The 17177-nt window shown below is 40.3% G+C and overlaps 2 protein-coding genes across 8 annotated transcripts in view; one reads left to right on the top strand and one right to left on the bottom strand.

The window, feature by feature from the left end:
• Positions 1–17177, top strand: part of AP2B1 (adaptor related protein complex 2 subunit beta 1) — a 394518-nt gene that overhangs the window by 240952 nt on the left and 136389 nt on the right. The window lies entirely within an intron of this gene.
• Positions 1139–17177, bottom strand: part of RFFL (ring finger and FYVE like domain containing E3 ubiquitin protein ligase) — a 33296-nt gene continuing 17257 nt past the window's right edge. For 6 of the 7 annotated variants that reach the window (XM_069791360.1, XM_069791356.1, XM_069791357.1 and 3 more), the window contains 6 exons: positions 13295–13485; positions 7714–8118; positions 5700–5783; positions 5109–5316; positions 3778–3801; positions 1139–3216 (listed from right to left, as the gene is read on the bottom strand). In XM_069791360.1, the coding sequence (XP_069647461.1) occupies positions 3035–3216; positions 3778–3801; positions 5109–5316; positions 5700–5783; positions 7714–8118; positions 13295–13480 (1089 nt within the window). In that variant the 5' untranslated portion in view covers positions 13481–13485 and the 3' untranslated portion in view covers positions 1139–3034. Of the gene's footprint in view, positions 3217–3777; positions 3802–5108; positions 5317–5699; positions 5784–7713; positions 8119–13294; positions 13486–14186; positions 14283–17177 lie in introns of those variants that run through there. The other variant, XM_069791359.1, reaches the window with a different exon arrangement.

A 17177-nucleotide genomic window follows, 5' to 3' on the forward strand; every position in this document is an offset into this window, starting at 1 on the left:
CCTTATCTGAAGCTGTTCAAAATGACTCCAAGCACTTGAATATTAATGAAATAAGGAAGATGATAGGTTCTAGAAATTAGGGGTTCGTTTTAACTTAACTGTTTTGCAAATTATGATATGCATTTGCTGAATAACTGCATGAGTAGACTGAGTGCATGTGTACATTATGAAAGGAAAAGTGAGTTGACCAGTTTACTGGTTCCCTTAGTCTGTCTCAAGGGTACAGAGCACGCTCTCCCCTTTGTTGTGAAGATTATGTTAAGATTGTACTGCTAAAAAGTTAGTATTGTCAGTTAACTTTTTTCCTTCAACCCCTTTTGTACTTGTACCCCACACACCAATGCTATTTAAGCACTTGGCATCCCAAGCCCTTCTGGTTGAAATTTAGAAGTAGCTGTAGGATCTCTGCTTTCTCCTAGCCTGGTGGTAACAGAGTCAGAAAACAAGGTTAACTAAATCACATTTCAACTTTATTATAAAATTATAAACCAAACTTCTGTACCAAAACTAGTAAGTTTAACCGTCATAGTACCAAGAGGATTTAATAGAGAATAACATGCCATTTCAGGTAGAATATTAACTTTTAAAATATTTAAACTATGTACAGTGTATGTAAAGCACATAAATATTTCCATTTACTTTATTAGTTCAGCTCATTATATTCCTTTGGATCATTAATCAATTTCCTCCAGATTTTGATTTTCCTTTAATAACAACTCAACCATATCCATAAGTAGCAAATCCATTTTTGCAAGGGAAACACTGTAGCCAGGAGAAACAAACAAACAAAAATCTTCCCTTCAAAAAGCACATTTCAGAGTCATACGGTGGGTCTATCTTCTCATTCCTACACTTTCAGGCATTGATCTGCAATGTATCTGATCTGCTGTAGAATATAAGCCTAACCTCTACAAGTAAAAGTGTATCTGTCCACAGGGGAATAATCTTCTTCCTGCTAAATTCCCCCAGCCCTGAGTTTATTGAAAGATATGACAACATCAGTTTTCACAGTGAATTTACTACATGAGGCTGTTCAGCACTTTGTATGTGTATTCCTGTACCTCTTCAAGAGGTCCCTGTGAACCTTTTGAAGAGTAAATACAGTTACTGCTTACTTGCAACTTTTTTTTTCTTTAACAACAATGTGTTGAATTGTACCAGTACTCTTCTCATGCTGGAAGCTGTTAAACCTTAAGCCAAAGATTAGAGAACAACCTGAACAGGAAAGAGGTAAAACTTAGAATTTTTAGTTCAATAAAACTCAGCAGCTGTTGCATTTTTTGTGAAGTTCAGACCACCTCAATAGTGCAGAGGTTCTGCTACCTACTGAGTGAGTGACAGATTTCTTCATCTTAAGTAAGTAAGTAAGTGCTTTATTGGTTCCAACTTGCAGAGACCTCCACTCCATGCCAGTTGAGAAGTGAGTTGCTATTCATGCAATATTCCATGTTAAAGATTACACAAGTTTAATTTGCTGTTAACATATATTGCCACTTATTGGTAAAGAGGTGGGTTCAGTGATCACTGCTGTAACTACACTTCCACTACTGCAGAAGCTGTAAGTGGACACTTGGATTTTATGCTGTTCCTCTGCTGGCAGCCATGCAGAGATTCAGTTTGAACACTAAGTGATCATGCCCCCCCCTAAAGGGGAAAGCTAGACAGGAAAAAACCTGCAGCAGAAGGTACTCAACTTCACAAATGACTTGAAATGAGTATACAATCCCATGGTGGCTGAAAACTTAAGGCATCAAGATTCTGAAGCTTAGCTGTGTTACCAGCCAAATGGACTGAATGCTTGCAGGCCACAGAGGGAAAAATATGCCAGTCACAATTTTCTCTAGGAAGGCTTCCAAATGAACATGCTGTTCATGAGGATAGCTGTAAGGGCTTGCAATTGTCACATAGCAGACCACAGAATCTCCTATCCACCCTCACAAGCAGAAAGAGTACAAAATTGCTTTTGATAAGCAGTCTAAATGTAACAGGACTGTAAAATTGAGCAAAGGGGAGAATAGGGGGGAAGCTGATTAGTGAACAGAAGCAGCTGCAATCATGATCGCTCATCTTACTGATTCAAGGGAGATAAAGTTTGCTTTCTTTCATGTCTCCCCTCTAAAAAGAAAGTCACCTGTACTTAAATACGATTGTATAGCAACAGAATCCTTACTACTCTTTAGCTGTTATGTTTTCCTCACTAAACCCTCTAAAAGACTCAAGCCTTGGATTCATAGCTCCTTAATCAAGTGAAGTCAGTTCAGTTTTAAAAATGATTGCTGGCATATACTGTAAGGAAGCCTGTGAATTCAAAGGGATCAACAACAGTCAAACTAGAAATCTCCCTCTTGCTGGCATGTAAACAGAAAACCACCACCACACAAGGTAAGGCTGTATGTTTCACAGAGTCTCAGTCACCTTACATTTTTCAGTAATACAAAGTCCATCTTCAAATAAAATTATACATTTTTCCACAATTGCACTAGGCTAGAATTATGCTTATTCCGAATACAGAAATCAGAGGCTGTCTGCCTGTCCTGCAAGCATAAGAATTTGACATTAAATTTAAAAAAAAATAGGTACAGTAATATTTTAATCTTTGAAAATAAAGTTGTTGCTGGGTGTATAGCCTAAGCAGCAAAACAAATGTCACTTTTTGAGACCCCAGTCCACATTTATTATTCAGTGGAAAATACAAAGCCTCTGAATCTGATCTTTATGGTGGAAAGCCAAGCATCCATCTATCCCAACAGCAGTGGATCAAATTACTCTACGATGTAGGTTGTTAATGATTTCTGTGTCTGCTGCTGGCAGTAAGCTCCGAGGAGTCCAGGCACTGTGGTGTAAAGCACTATAGTGGGAAGAACACAGCCAGGTGTGGCTTTAGTAAGAGCAATTTTCCCCAGGCTTCATCCTTCCCTCACTTCCAGCTTCCATTGGGGTCCATATGCTAACCTCTGACCTAGTTGTAGCGATTTTGACCATTTCTCTAACAGAAGATGAGGCTTTAAGGCATCACCAGTCTTCTTACACACACTTAGGACTTAAAGACATGGACAGCCCTTATCACATACTGCCTGCATATGGGACATTCACTCATCCGCTTCCCACACTTGGTGCAAGTGACCATGTGGCCGCATTCTAGCAGGACACAGTCAATGGGTGCGTCCATGCAGATTTTGCAGAGGTTGTCCTCCATGCCAGGGAGCCCAGCACCACCTGAGTAAACAAGAGACCACAGTTTGCATGACAAAGAAAGGTATGTTGGTTTTGTGCAATCTGTTGAGTTGGCTTTATCAAAGGGCTTCCCTGAGGTACTTCTGCATGCTGAAGGTCTGAAAAAAATCCCCCTCCCATGCATCTACACTGATGTGGATATATCTGCTCCATCAAATGGCAAGGAGCAGAAAGTTTTAGCTTTTACATAGTAATTTCTGTGTGATGAAAACAGAAATGCCACTGAGATTCTTAGCAGTGAGGCAACATGGGTCTCTTTTCCCAAGTAAAAAGTGGTAGGACGAGGGGAAACAGCCTCAAGTTGTTCCAGGGGAGGTTTAGATTGGCTGTCAGGAAAAATTTCTTCACTGACTTGGAACAGGCTGCCCAGGGAAGTGGTAGAGTCACCATCCCTGGAGGTATTTAAAAGATGTGTAGATGTGGCACTTAGGGACACGGTTTAGTGGTGGACTTGGCAATGCTAGGTTAACAGTTGGACTCGATCTTGAGGGCCTTTTCCAACCTAAATGATTCTGTGATTCTATGATTAAGAATATCACTTACCAGTTTGATCGTCAGTGTCAGAAACTGCAACATAAGAAGAGAAAGTTATTTGGTGAGAATAAGAGAAGCTCAAAAAAAAATTTACTCAAGCATTATTATTACACAGGAGAGGAAAGCCTTGAAGGGACATTACTAAACCAAAACTGCTTTTTGCTGATGCCCATGCAGAGGTTCAAGCTGAATCTCTGATCAGGATAGGTTGTTCAACTGGCAAGAAACTTTCTCTTTTACTAACTTTACACAATAGCTACCGCTTCACAAAGATAAGCAACCATCTAAAGCAATGTCTCAATTTTTAAGACAGCCTTGGCATTTAGGCAGTGTTTGGCTTCCTAGAACTACACTTTCAGTAGCCCCTTGAGCCAGTTTCTTTGATGTTACACAATCTCACCAATATTGTTGAGCACAGCTGAGGCACACGCACAGGCAACAGTGATTAAGAGAAAAAAAGAAATTCTGACAAAAGCACAAGATACAATGAAAGAAGAACATAAAACCAAAGCGGTTGTCTTTCTTAAATATTTTATCATTCTTAGAGGACAAAGCTTAGAGATGAGTTTAAGAAAACCGCTACTTCGGACAACACTGAGAAACAAACCTATCTATGAAGTCAAAGTGTTAAAATACATTTCTCTTATAAATGTTTGTCTTGTAAACTTACAAGTATATGTCTTTTTTAACTAATCACCTGGAATTGCAAACTTGCACGTGAAAGTCAAGCCAGATACATTCTCTATGCACCTTTATCACACCAATATCCCCTCATCAGTCAACTGTGCAGGCCCAGCAGGAACAGGTAGTGCACAGGAGGAACACACTTGCTATCAAGAGGACAGAATCAAACCACAGATAACCACAACTGTTCAGCAGTAGGAGCCACTGTCACTGAGCACATGCCTGCTCTGAATTGCCTGGCTGCTTTTTGGTGGCATTTTCCTTCTCACTTTGCCAGTTACCATGAGTCAATAAGATAAGAGCTCACCCCAGCGCTTACAGTCATCCGTCTACCGTCACGCATCAGCTATTCTGTGGGTGATGCAGCGAGCAGCACAATCTGCCACAGCTATACGGAATCCTGAGATGAAGGGCACACAGTTCTCATTTGTTGGTACTACAGGGAAGACACTCTCCAGAGCTACCATGATGCTCTCCTCTTAAACAAGTACAAGCAGTAGTGAAGAGAGTTTAGCTACTTTCACTCTAACATGCCTAACGCTCCCTCTTTCTCCTAACTTCCACGAAACAGAAATGTAAGTTCTAATTCCTTCTGCAACTGTCCGTAAAAAGGGAAAACCTGGAAAACGTTAAGGCACGTTAGCTAAGTTTCTTACCTAGATGTTGAAGGTCTTTCTCTTTATAAAGACGAGTCACCCTCTCTAGCAGCTCCCACTTTTCACAGCAGCCTTTGTAGTTGACAAAGTTGCGAGCAAGAATTTCCTTCAGCTGTCGCACAGAGAGTGCATTGATATCTCCGATGCTTGTTAGATCAGAAAGGGAAGCCTTCCTCCCCTGTACCAGGTTATCTTCTGAGTCAGTAGACTGAAAGGGAACAAAGATGGAATGAATCTTGCTCTCAACACCTAGCACTACAATTTAAATCAACTTTCAATACGTGCGCTAGCAGGAATTCATATTTGGCTGTACGTATAGCTTTGATTACTCTGGGAATTCCTCCCTCTGTCAGAAACACAAGTCCTAGGGTGGAAATAAATAATTTCTATTATTATAGTATCCAAGTGACATCAGTTCTTTTTATATGTGGAGGACAAGATGATGCCAAAAAAAGGGGCTGATTGGGTCTGCCAGTGGTCAGTCTGAATTACTGTTTAGCCACCCATCTCTCTGCAGTAATGATTCTGTGGTAGCAAATACAGCCTAGAAAACCTGGTATTCCTTGTCATCCAATTCCAGGACACACAAACCTGTGTCTCCTCCTCTGTTGGTGCTTCTGCTGCATTCTCAACTCCTGTCACACCGACTTGGCTTGGAGGCACATAACCATTTGCCTAGAAGAGGAAATAAAGCTTTCACCAACAGCATCTCTCTGTGTGTCCAAAGGGAAATAAGCTCAATAGTTCAGCACAACTGCAAACCCTGCCCACTGGAAGGACGAACTGCAGCACAAGGTAAAAGCGAGGCATGCTCGCAGAAGGTATTTCCCATGCAGCACTTACAAAAACAAATAAACTTTAAACAAGTAAAACTTCCTGAAACCAACGTGCAGTATCTGACCCTTTAAAGCCCTGCTTTCTTTAAACCCTGATGGAGTTCTTGTACAGCACGATCCCACATGATGTTCTTGTGAGGCTGGATCAGGAGGAGACCAAATTTATATGTGTATCTATATATGCAATCCTTCACTGAAGTGTTGCAGTGTGACGTGGTGCGATATCACAGCTCTGATGGCACACTGGCTGTCAGTGCAAGGCTCTGTATAAGTCTCCTCTGTAACACAGCTTAAAGTCTACAGGTCATCTTCAAAGTACCCATACAGAAACACCTCTTCAGGTAGGTGCTGGACTGGACAAAGAGGAGATGCTAAGTGAAGGACCAGCAGCAACAAAGCTGGAGAATGAGAAGGGGCAGTTGTTTTGAGCACTTAATAAAATGAAAGGAACTGCAGTGTAATTCTAGCTGAGTTGCCCTCAGCAGCTATCATTCCCCTCTGTGGTTTTCCTACTGACAAAGGAGACTGCAATGTTACCATCCTACTTATCTAAGTGGTGACTTGTTAATATTTACAAAGCAAAAGAATAACAATAATGATGAAACAGCCTGAACTGTAGCAGAATGTCATGCAAGTAGAGACAAGAAGCTGAAATGTATCATGGGGCAGTAAGGGAAGACAACAGAGCTGAATTTGCTGGTAAAAATTGGAATGGCGATATCCAGAAAACCAGAAAATGAAAAGGCCTGTTAATGATTTGTAAAAAATGTCATCCCAGGAAAACTATTCTTTTGTACTAGATATATCTGCTGAGGAAGCAGAAGGCACATACACTTTCACAGCTCTGGTCCACTGGGAACCAAATAACACCTATTAACTTTGTAATAGAACTAGGAGCAGATGTCAAACACTGAGTAAACTTCCCATACCAGATAGTAGAAAGACAAACAAAGCAAAGTCAATAAAAAATAATTAAGCTCAAATGCCCCTGACAAGGTTTGTTGGAACTGCAGGGTTCATCATAAACTGAAGACTTAACAACAGACTCGGGTCTTGTCTTCTATACGTCTGAGTGCAGAAGACACCAAAAACCTCAGCCACCTCGCAATCATCTCTCTCATCAGTTTCAGTTCCAAAATTGCTTTAAACTGTGCTTGCTGTCTTGCACATGAATTAAAGAACAATAATAACCATTTCATCCAATACCTACATACAATTGTCAGCAAGTTGTCAACATCAACACACAAGACAGATCTGTGCACCAATACAGACATGAAGTACCAAAGGAACCAGTCACAGCCATTATCTAGTGGCAACAGGAAGTGTGGACCAGGGCACCAGAGAAAACACATCTCAAAATAGTGATGTTGTTCTCAGAGTGAATGTTCAATATATTCAGCACTGCCCACCAAATGAAATCCCACTAGTGTAGAAAGGGAATAGCACAAAGTTGGTGACAGCAACTCAGTTTTACACAGCAAGGCAATGTAAAATAATGCATCTTGCTTTCCTAATTATTCTGTAAGAAAGTGTGAGGTCCTCAATTCAAAATTAAAAACAAACCTGAGAAGAGCATGTATAAAATGCAACTGAAGTATTTTGACATCCGTTCTAAACAGAAGCCCTCCTTCCTTTATAAGCAGGCATCTTTAACGTAAAACTTTTTTGGCACGTTATCTACTTGGAAAACCTCATGCAACATCTTAGTAGTTAATCCAAAAATAGATATAAATGAGTTTGCAAAAGAAGGTTCTGCCTAGAGGCTGTACCTGTTGATGTTCCTGAGCTCGCGAACTTGAGATGGGATCTGCAGACACTGGAGACTCATCATGTGAGGTAGAAGATGCTGTGCTGGTTGGCGGGAGAATCACAAAGTCTTGCTGTCCAGAGGCACTAGTATTAAATGGATTTGTTCTTATCTGATCTTCCTGGGTAATTACAGGCTGCTGGCCAAGAATCAGAAATACCAGGTCCTCCTTTTCACGACACAACTCTGTGGAAATCTCACGGAGTGCCAAATAGTCTCGCAGATCCTTCACCTTCATCTTTATCAACTCTTCCCGCTGAAAAGCTGTGGCTCGGAAACGCTGGCATAGGTGGCAGAGAAGGGGACCACCTTCAGGCTGGTTTGAGCAGGACGTACAAAAATTCTTCTTACAGTCCAAGCAGATGTGCTGGTAAAGAGAAGGGAACAGAATCAAACCGATCCACCATGATCTGCAACAAAGGTGCACAACGGCTGCAGGCAGTGCTCCCCTACCATCTGGAAGGCAAAGTAAGTAGTAGCTTCTGTTACAGTATAATCAAAAACCTCATGAGAATGAGGAAAAGGATTGATCCCATGAGCAGATCACTAGTTTCCACACAGTTCTTAGAAAAACACTATTTACACTCCATTTACCCAGAATGAAATATTGTATTCTGAGACAATTCCCTCAAATGACAGGGGTTTTCTGCACCTTATTCTGGACCTGTTCATCCAGTTTAACCCACAGATGAAATCAGGAGATATCTGTGAGGCAGCAGACTTTCAAGTAAATTACAGCTAGTCATGTATATCTTTACAAAACAGTGAAATAATTGCCCTGTGCATTAAGAAAGCTCTAGCATCAGAGGGAACTACTAAAAAACATTTCTCCATTTCATAAATTTAATACTTGCTATGAGTGACCTCCCTCCCCACCCCCCTTTTTTTTTCCCTCCAATTTGCTGCAATCACTAAATGAATCTTTTTTTCACCATAAGAGGAAAAGAAAACAGCAAGGCTTACAGTGTCTGACAGACATCAAAGAATTCAACATTTATTTATGCAATAAAAATAGCCAGCTTATTTTGAAAATAATATGCACACTGTATGCCAGTTAGGTGCTAGACAGAAAGTGTTGGAAGTTTTGGAAATATTAGGCCCCAGATGTTTAAAAACTTTAAAAACAGATTAAATTCCGTTGTTTAATGTTGATATTTTATATTGTTCTGGTCTTGTCACTCAGGGCTCGATTTTCAGAAGTTCCAAGCACTCACAGTCCATGTTGACTTCTGCAGAAACTTGACTGTTCAACACTTTGGAAAGTCAAATTCTACATTTTCCAATAGGAACAGCAGCAGAACAGCCGCATTACATGCCTTTTAAAAAGTCCTGAGGGAAGAAAGAACTGGTTTCAGTGGTGGTTAAAAATGCTAATTCAGTGTCTCAGAGAAGACAAGCATCTCTATGAAATCCTGCAATCCTGACCCTTCAGAGTTATGCAAAGAAAAATACACATGCAGCGTTGGAGAAGCAACAAACTCAGAGACAAAAAAATTGTTTCATGAAATGCTTCTAGTGATTAAAGAACATTTTTGATTTCACAGTTCAAAGGAGGCAGGTGTTTCTCATGTTTTAAAAGGTGTAAATATACTACTTGCTTACATAAGCCCCTTCTGATCCCCTTTACAAGCCTGGCAGCCCCCTTGCCCCATACACACACTTATAATTATAACCATCAGACTTCTCATTTAGACCCTGTAATAGACTTAAAATGACAGTTAGGGGAAAGAATCCCAATTTCCTGCCTAAGCATTTTAAGACATGAAAATTTCTACCACAGAGAGAGTCTCTGGTCATGCAAACTTGAAACTTCATCTCAAAATTGCAGTTTGGGGGCCTGCCAAGTAAAAGTGACTTTCATCAATCACAAAGCAAGACAGGAAGGGCAATTTCCACATACCATCCAGTGCTGAGAAGTTTTCCTTAACTTGGTCATTATAAAAAACATTAGTATGTAACTGACTTTTTTTTTTGACCCTATGATTGCAGGAGCAATCCAGTTTCTTGGGAAATTTTCAAGGCAGAGACAGGAACTACTGGTTGTGCGTGCATCTAGAGCAGGGGAACAAACACTCCACAAAGGCAGAGTAATGGAAAATAACCCCATTGACAACACTCTCCCTCCCTCAATTACCCATCTCTGACAGGGGAGCAACCAGAAGAACTGAGGAAAAAACCAACCAAACAAAAAACAAAACAAAAAACCCCAACCCTGCTTTACTCTGGCAGTGCTCCCCCATGCTATGCAGACTGCCAAACTGGCTCCAAGGGGAACCACTGTACAGCCAAGGACCTTCCAGCCAGAAAACCCCTACTCGAGTACTTACATGTTTAGGTATCACGTAAGCGAGCACAGTACAAGGGCTGCATTATCCAACATGTCTTTTGCAAGCAATTAACGGTAGTAACACAAGTCTGCCTTAGTTATCAGATGATACATTTGAGAAGTCAAAATAAAACCAGGCATGTCTCTGGCTTATCAGTTCACCACTAGGATTCATCTTTAGAGGAAAAAAAAATTCCCCAGCTTGTATCTGAGCATCAAGTATTTAAACATGCACAGAAGCTGTTCACCGTATCTCAGTATTAAGCAGCTTTTACAGCTTCGATATATTTGTTGAACTCTGACTGAAAGGGCAATGATCGAAGACACTGTTCTCTTCAGAATGATTACTTTCAAATGCTGTTGTAAATTAAATCCAGTTACTAAAAGGTCAGACCACTTCTGAATGATGCTTACTAACTGGCAGCACAATCACAGGATGGTCAAACAGAAGTGAAATACTTTAAATCAGAAGCCTGTCCAGAGTGGAAGCTGTTCCCGGTTGTTTGCTCTAACAGCTAGTCCCCCAGAGATACCAGGATGGGGCTTTGATACACTTGGCTCTTCTCTGTATGCAGGATAAAATGAAGACATGCCAACATTCAGGCTTTCACTACAGCTACTGTTGTTCAGGTTTTTTTTTTTTTTAATCTTACACTCTAGCTTGCCAGGAGCTTTTTCTGTAAGTATGCAAAGAAAAGCATCTTCCTGAAAATGTCAGCCAATTTAAGGCACTGAAACCAGAAAATGGGGGAGGAAGGAATAACAATCTGACATATCCACCAAGAATGCCTGCCATAGCTTTCTCTCAGCAGAGAAGGAAATGAAGAATGTTTGTTTTAAATTTAAAAGATTTTGTGGAATCAGTTTGCTGCAGAAAACCAAGATCAAAAAAGTCATCTAAGAGAAGGAAAACACCAAAAACACTCAGAAATTTTTGCTACCACAATTAAATTTTACATCCTTTAAAGACGCTCCAACAGTTAAAAGCATCTTATAAATCATGCTCCATTCAAACCTCCCTTACCCTAAACCTTTTAGTAGGTGCCATGTTATATGAAAATTAAAATACAATTACGATAAAAGATCAAGTACATAAGATACCATCATTTTGCTTTTGGGGGGTGTTAGTTGGTTGTTTTTTTTAAAAGCAAATCTAGGTTATCCTTATGGTCACCAGTGCAGAAGCAATTAATTTTTATCTATTGTATTTCAGTATAAACATTAACTGGACACTAGAGTTCAAAGGTACTGCCTCTCTTGGGTCAAAATGCAGGTTTTGGTGCTCTTGCAGCAAAGTGAGATTTCATACACTTCTTGGTCCATATCAACAGAATTAAAGAATTAACATGGCTTACAAACATGTCAGTGTTCTACAGATTATGTACTCAGTTCTTTATCTCAAATTGTCTTCTGGAGACCAAGGACTGAGGGACGAAGGTCTAGCAGACCTTCCTGCAGCTGTTTAAGCTTTGCCACCTGTAGCCATCTAGCTCAAGTCAGTCCCAGAGATTACTGCTCAGTAGTTGTGGTGGCAGACAGAGGGTCGAAGGAAGGTTTAGGGACACCTCCTTCACAATACAGAATATAAACCTCAAACTCATTTTCATTGATAGTCTGCACTGAACGGGAGCAGCTGAGACACAAGCACACATTGTACTCTGCTGCCCCAGTTACACTGACAGCCAGCTCCCACAGAAAACCAGGGAAGTCTGCTGGGGGCAGAAATGTCTTAAATTGCTTTAGCAGATCCTCTACAATTTGCAGACCAGAGCTTTACCTAGCCCAAATCAGTCACTTATCTGGAGCAGTACTGGTGACTCTTATACAAGGGACTGCTTTAAAGACAGTTTATATAGGACCATGGAAAAATAGGACCATGGTTCTACCACTGCTACTGTATACTTAACTGCATGAATTGTTTTCATTTCAAAAGCAGAATCTTCTACATCCTCTATTAGCTACTCTGCAGAAGAGTAAGCACTGGATTCAGAATAATGCTTTCCATGAGTGTTTGCGAAGACATACCACATTAATGAAGACAGTGTTAAAGGCAACACTGTGTGGAGTCATGTGCAGTGACTGCACCATTCCCAGCTGACCCAAAATCTGTCTGCTGTCAGAAAAAGTCTAAGCATACTTACATACCCAAAATATATTAACATATAGACCCAACACCCAAAATATATTTCCAAAATTTAAAATTGTAGTCATTTCTGGAGCAATAACACTTCTCAGTGCAAAAAGGCATAAACATCCCTGTTGTTCTGTGAGTAGAAAGCAACAGCTCTGCAAGACTTACCATTTCTCAGATATGTGCCAGCATGCATGAATAAAAAGGTGCAAGAAAGACCAATTTTTTTAATTTCCCCATCTAATCTAAAGGGCTGTAGCCAAAATGCACTGTAATTTTTACAGTTCTCACATTATTAAGTTCAGTAACATGCTATGTATAAGACACTTCCTAAGCCACAGAGTTTGGACTCTGAACAACCTTCCTCACTAAAATATTTTTCAAACAGCGTTATAGGAACCACCATGCCCAAATAATGACCCAGACAGGGTCTGCTGTCTAATTAAAAATCTTGTGCAACAATTATTTTGGCACATAGATGCTCACAAGTGAAGTTTACGAACAAGATAAAAGGGATTTGGTCTTTTTTTTTAATTATTATTTATTTTTTTATTCTTTGGCACCAAGCCTCAGCAATTCAACACACACCCTCAATAAACTTATATGGCTTTTTAGTTTGAGCAACAATAGTTTGGAAAAGAGAGATGTAGATCTTCCTTTACTGAAAGCACAAACAGATTACTAAATTTCTTGCCACAACTTTTTTTTTTTTTTAAAAAGGATATTGGTGTTTTTAAATAACAAATTTAAAAACTCATGTTCAAGTTAATGCTCCTTTAAATGATTATAAGCAGTTTGGCTTTCTTCTTTCAGCGCCTGGGAAAGCCAAGTCTACTGAAGGTTAACTACCACATTTCCAGTCATCTTTAACTACGTCCGCTAATTGCGAAAGAATGACTAAAGACACAGAAGCAAAGGCAAGCTGTCTCTTCCCATATGGTATGTCCTAAAATCAGAGGCCTCTAATGTGAACCCGTTTCTCTTCAAATTGGCTTTTTGTACCTAAATGAAAGTCAGATGGCATATTGCAGTCAAACTCAACACTCCCCTAAGGCAGCGGTGCCAGAGAAGACGTTTGCGACTCACCTTCCTAGAGGAGTTGTCGAAGTGCACCCCACAGGCTTTGCAGCTCTGTTCAGAAGCAGTGGGAGACGGGTAGGAGCTGTACCCGGGGTTGGAATAGGCTTGGGCTCTGGCTCCCTGCTGCGGCTGCGGCTGCATCTCTTCGGGTGAGCCATCCAGACAAAACCAATTACAACAGCTTGCCCACATAGTAACTGAAAGCAGAAAAGATACACATTAGTAGTAACATGGGAAACAACGTTAGCTAAAGTGAGAACAAAGCATAAAATGCACATTTAAATTTCCCACCAGCAATTCATTTTTGACAGTGTGTTTGTAAGTTTTGATCTTTCCTCTAACTTACAAGCACATGCAAAATCCACACACCCAGTCCAGCATGGTACGCCTTTGGTGAGAAAGGACAAATAAACTTCAGGATAGTTATTACTGGAATTTCTTAGAGTTAAGAGATTACACAAAAGATAAGATAAATTTTATGTTCCCATTGGCTGAATAAGACTTTGTGATCAAGTCTGCTGTAACAGGCTGTCTCTATTCCATGTAAACCATAATACACTGACTTTGGTTTTTGTGCACTGGGAAAAGCAAACAGAAACTCAAATTATGTCTCATACATTATTTAAATAAAATCAGCAGCAAGATCATAGATAGCTATTCTTCAATTTTATTCTAAATCCCTCTACAGATTTTCAGCTACAGATCTAAAAAGACAAAAGACAAGGAGATAGAGCCACTGATTTAACATATGCCAGTTCTCAACTGAATTTGCAGCATTACAAGGCTAAATCATCACACAGCAAGTAAATGTCAGTAACTTAAGAAAAATCAAATATTAGCTTTTTTTTTTTTTGCAAGTCAAATAATGACATAGATAGATGCATATGCACACACTTACCTAAAATCCTTACAGTCCAGTGCAAAATGCACAGTTTTGGAGTCTTCTAAGACCACCCATGCAGAAGTATTCCAGAAACACACTGCTATAAACTTGCTTTTGGGAGTTTACAAAGAAATCTGAATTCATCTGGGCATTCAGTTTCTAGAGCATACACCATGTGTCATCACTTACTGGTAAACAGAATACAAATTGCCTCCTCTGCATTTCTGCATTCACACAGTAGTTCCTGGACTGTGTTTCTTTTATGTCTTAAAAATCAGGTCCATCACTGATAGTGTTCAGCAACTGCTCCATTTTATAAACTTCTGGAAAGAAAACATCTCTCAGCTACACAGCCAATTAATTTCTTTTCCCTCAGTAAGTATTGCCACCGTAAAACTCCAGATTCCCAAGGGAAGGGAGCTGGTATGAGTCCTAAAGGTTATTTGGTATAATATACCAACATAGTTCTGTTGATTTTTTTTTTTAAGCTGTGTTAAGTCTTTTGGGTTGATGTACTGGAATTGAGAAGCTTTTGCAGTTTGGTGGTGTTCCAGTATCTGTAGCTTTAGTGGCATCTTTAATCCTTTCAAAATCTAGCTGAATTTGGCTCGTCAAAGTTACTGCTGTCACTGCAGTGGACATATGCCTTTCAAAATCCACAATGGTGAGCTTACCAATGGACTCTACCCTGCAGGCTCAGCAGATTTTAATGTTTAAGTGAAAATCTACAGATTCATGACATGATAAACAATTCTTAGTTTAACTGATGTGCACAATGCTGTAGTGTAAATTGCACTTAGACTGGCAACTAGATCTTAATAAATACATGGAGAGAGGCATTCCATGAACAAAAATAACATATCATCCATTTGTATTAGCTCTGCACTGCAATCAAAAGACACTAGATATCACACATAAAAGAAACAATTACTCTTTTTCTTTCTGCACATTAATTTTCAAGCTATCAGTCCCCCTCAGAAGTTAACACATCCTTTCTACTGCAAAAATACTGAATTTCTATTTTAAATGATGCTGTTTGGAGGCTTAATTTGTTCCTAGGAATTGCAAATCCAAACAACACAAAAGCTGCACAGTCAAACAAGTATTCACAACCTCCACATCAGTGGAAAACTGCACCCATAGTTAAGTTCCCTTCCTGTTTCAAGGACCCTGCAAACTGAAGGCCACCCACGATAACAGAATACACAAATGCTACTGCCTGCCCCCAAAACTTTGTTTTCCTAAAAAAAGACAGCCCACTAATTCACTCTGGAACATTGCAACATGTCAAACATCGGGAAGAAAAACACAAGGGAGTGCACAAACCAGGATAAAATAAGACAGAACTCAGCATTCAGCTGGAGTTGTAGTTTTGTGTAATTGCCAGAAATGAAAAGATTGACAAAAGGCTCAGATGTTGCTTTAGAAGAACCTTAATCCTGCTCAACTACAAAAGCATGAAGGGAAACGTCCATAAACAACTAATAACCAGGACCATCCTCTGATCTGTAACATTTTTCCAAAGATATCTCCCATCTTTAAGAGAAAGGAGTACATGGAAACACGATAGCCATTCCTACAACACAGGCACACTACTTCAGCTTGTACCAGTGTATGTCAGGTTTTAATTATTTAAGGACCTCTGCATATAGGTGCAAGTTTAAGTTAGGGCTTGTCTACGTGCAGCATTTACATAGACAAAGATGCTTCACTGAAAACCACTTTGTGCTGATGGTTGATAGCCACACAGAAACGGACAGCTCTCACTTCACTATCAGCATTTCAGGAGGCTGGTGGGTTCCTGCTGAGCACGTACTTTGCACTGTGAGCTCGCATCCCACGCTTCTTTTGTGCCACTGTCAGCTGTTACACAAAGCGGGATTCTCCTCCAGGCGCACCGAGAGATACCTGCCAGCCAGCAGCCATCGTCTCTCAACACAGCGGACAGGTCAGGGACAGCACCTGGGCAATGCCGCGACCTGCTCCTCTGCATCTTAAGAGTGCTCCAAGGGCAAGAAAAGGAACTCACAAATGTTTCCACCTCTGTCCAGACAGTGGCCATCATGCTCTGCATCTCAGTCAACATCACCCCAACTGATTCTGTAGATATCTACCACCATTTCCAAATTCCCAGCAGACCATAATGGCTGAAAAACACGAATTACACTGTTGATACCTGGAACATGCAGTGGATGCTACATGGGAACTTAAAATGCTGCCACCAGTTAGGCAAAGCTTTGCTAACTGGCAGCTATACTACGAAGCAGATATGACTGAGGCTTAAGATGCTAAAATGTCTCCTTATCTGCCTACAGCTGCACTAAGATGACAACAACAACAACAAGAAACGCAGGTAAGATTGGGCAGCTGCTTCAAGAGGGATTTTTCCTTTGTTCTGTACATCAGACCTGAGGAAGTAAGCACGGCCAGTGGGAGAAGACTGGTAGCGGCCAGCAGAATTTCTCAGTAAAATTTCGGGATGGCAATTTCCTAGGTATCTCTACAATGTTTGCTACAGCCTAATTATTCCCTCATTTATTTTGTTACCCATTCAGAGGTATGCGGTCAGCACCATCCAGAAAGTGGCAATTTCTGTAAGCAACGCTTTGACGGATGGGTTGTTGTTACAGATGTGGCAGAGTTTGATCATCATAACTAGAAAGCACTGCCCTGTGTAAAGCCGGTCAATCCTTTGCAGATGAATGGCTGTTCTATATGCAAGGAGCTCCACAATTACACTGAAGTGACAAATAAATGCCCAGTCAAAAAAATTTACCAGTGGAAAGAGCTACTTCTTTGTTGTGCTCCAGGGCTTGGTAAATACTTACAGTAAATTGACTAATATGAACATGTAGGTTTAGTAAAATTAACACCACCATAGATTTCAGGAATTCTCAAGCAACTTCTTGAATAAAAGATGTTGACTTACTGGCATGACTAACGTTACAGGCATTACTGATACTGGCAGTCTTCATTATTCTTGGACATGATACTTATACTGGCCAA

This window comes from Haliaeetus albicilla, chromosome 9, assembly GCF_947461875.1.
Source record: "Haliaeetus albicilla chromosome 9, bHalAlb1.1, whole genome shotgun sequence".
NCBI classification, from domain to species: domain Eukaryota; kingdom Metazoa; phylum Chordata; class Aves; order Accipitriformes; family Accipitridae; genus Haliaeetus; species Haliaeetus albicilla.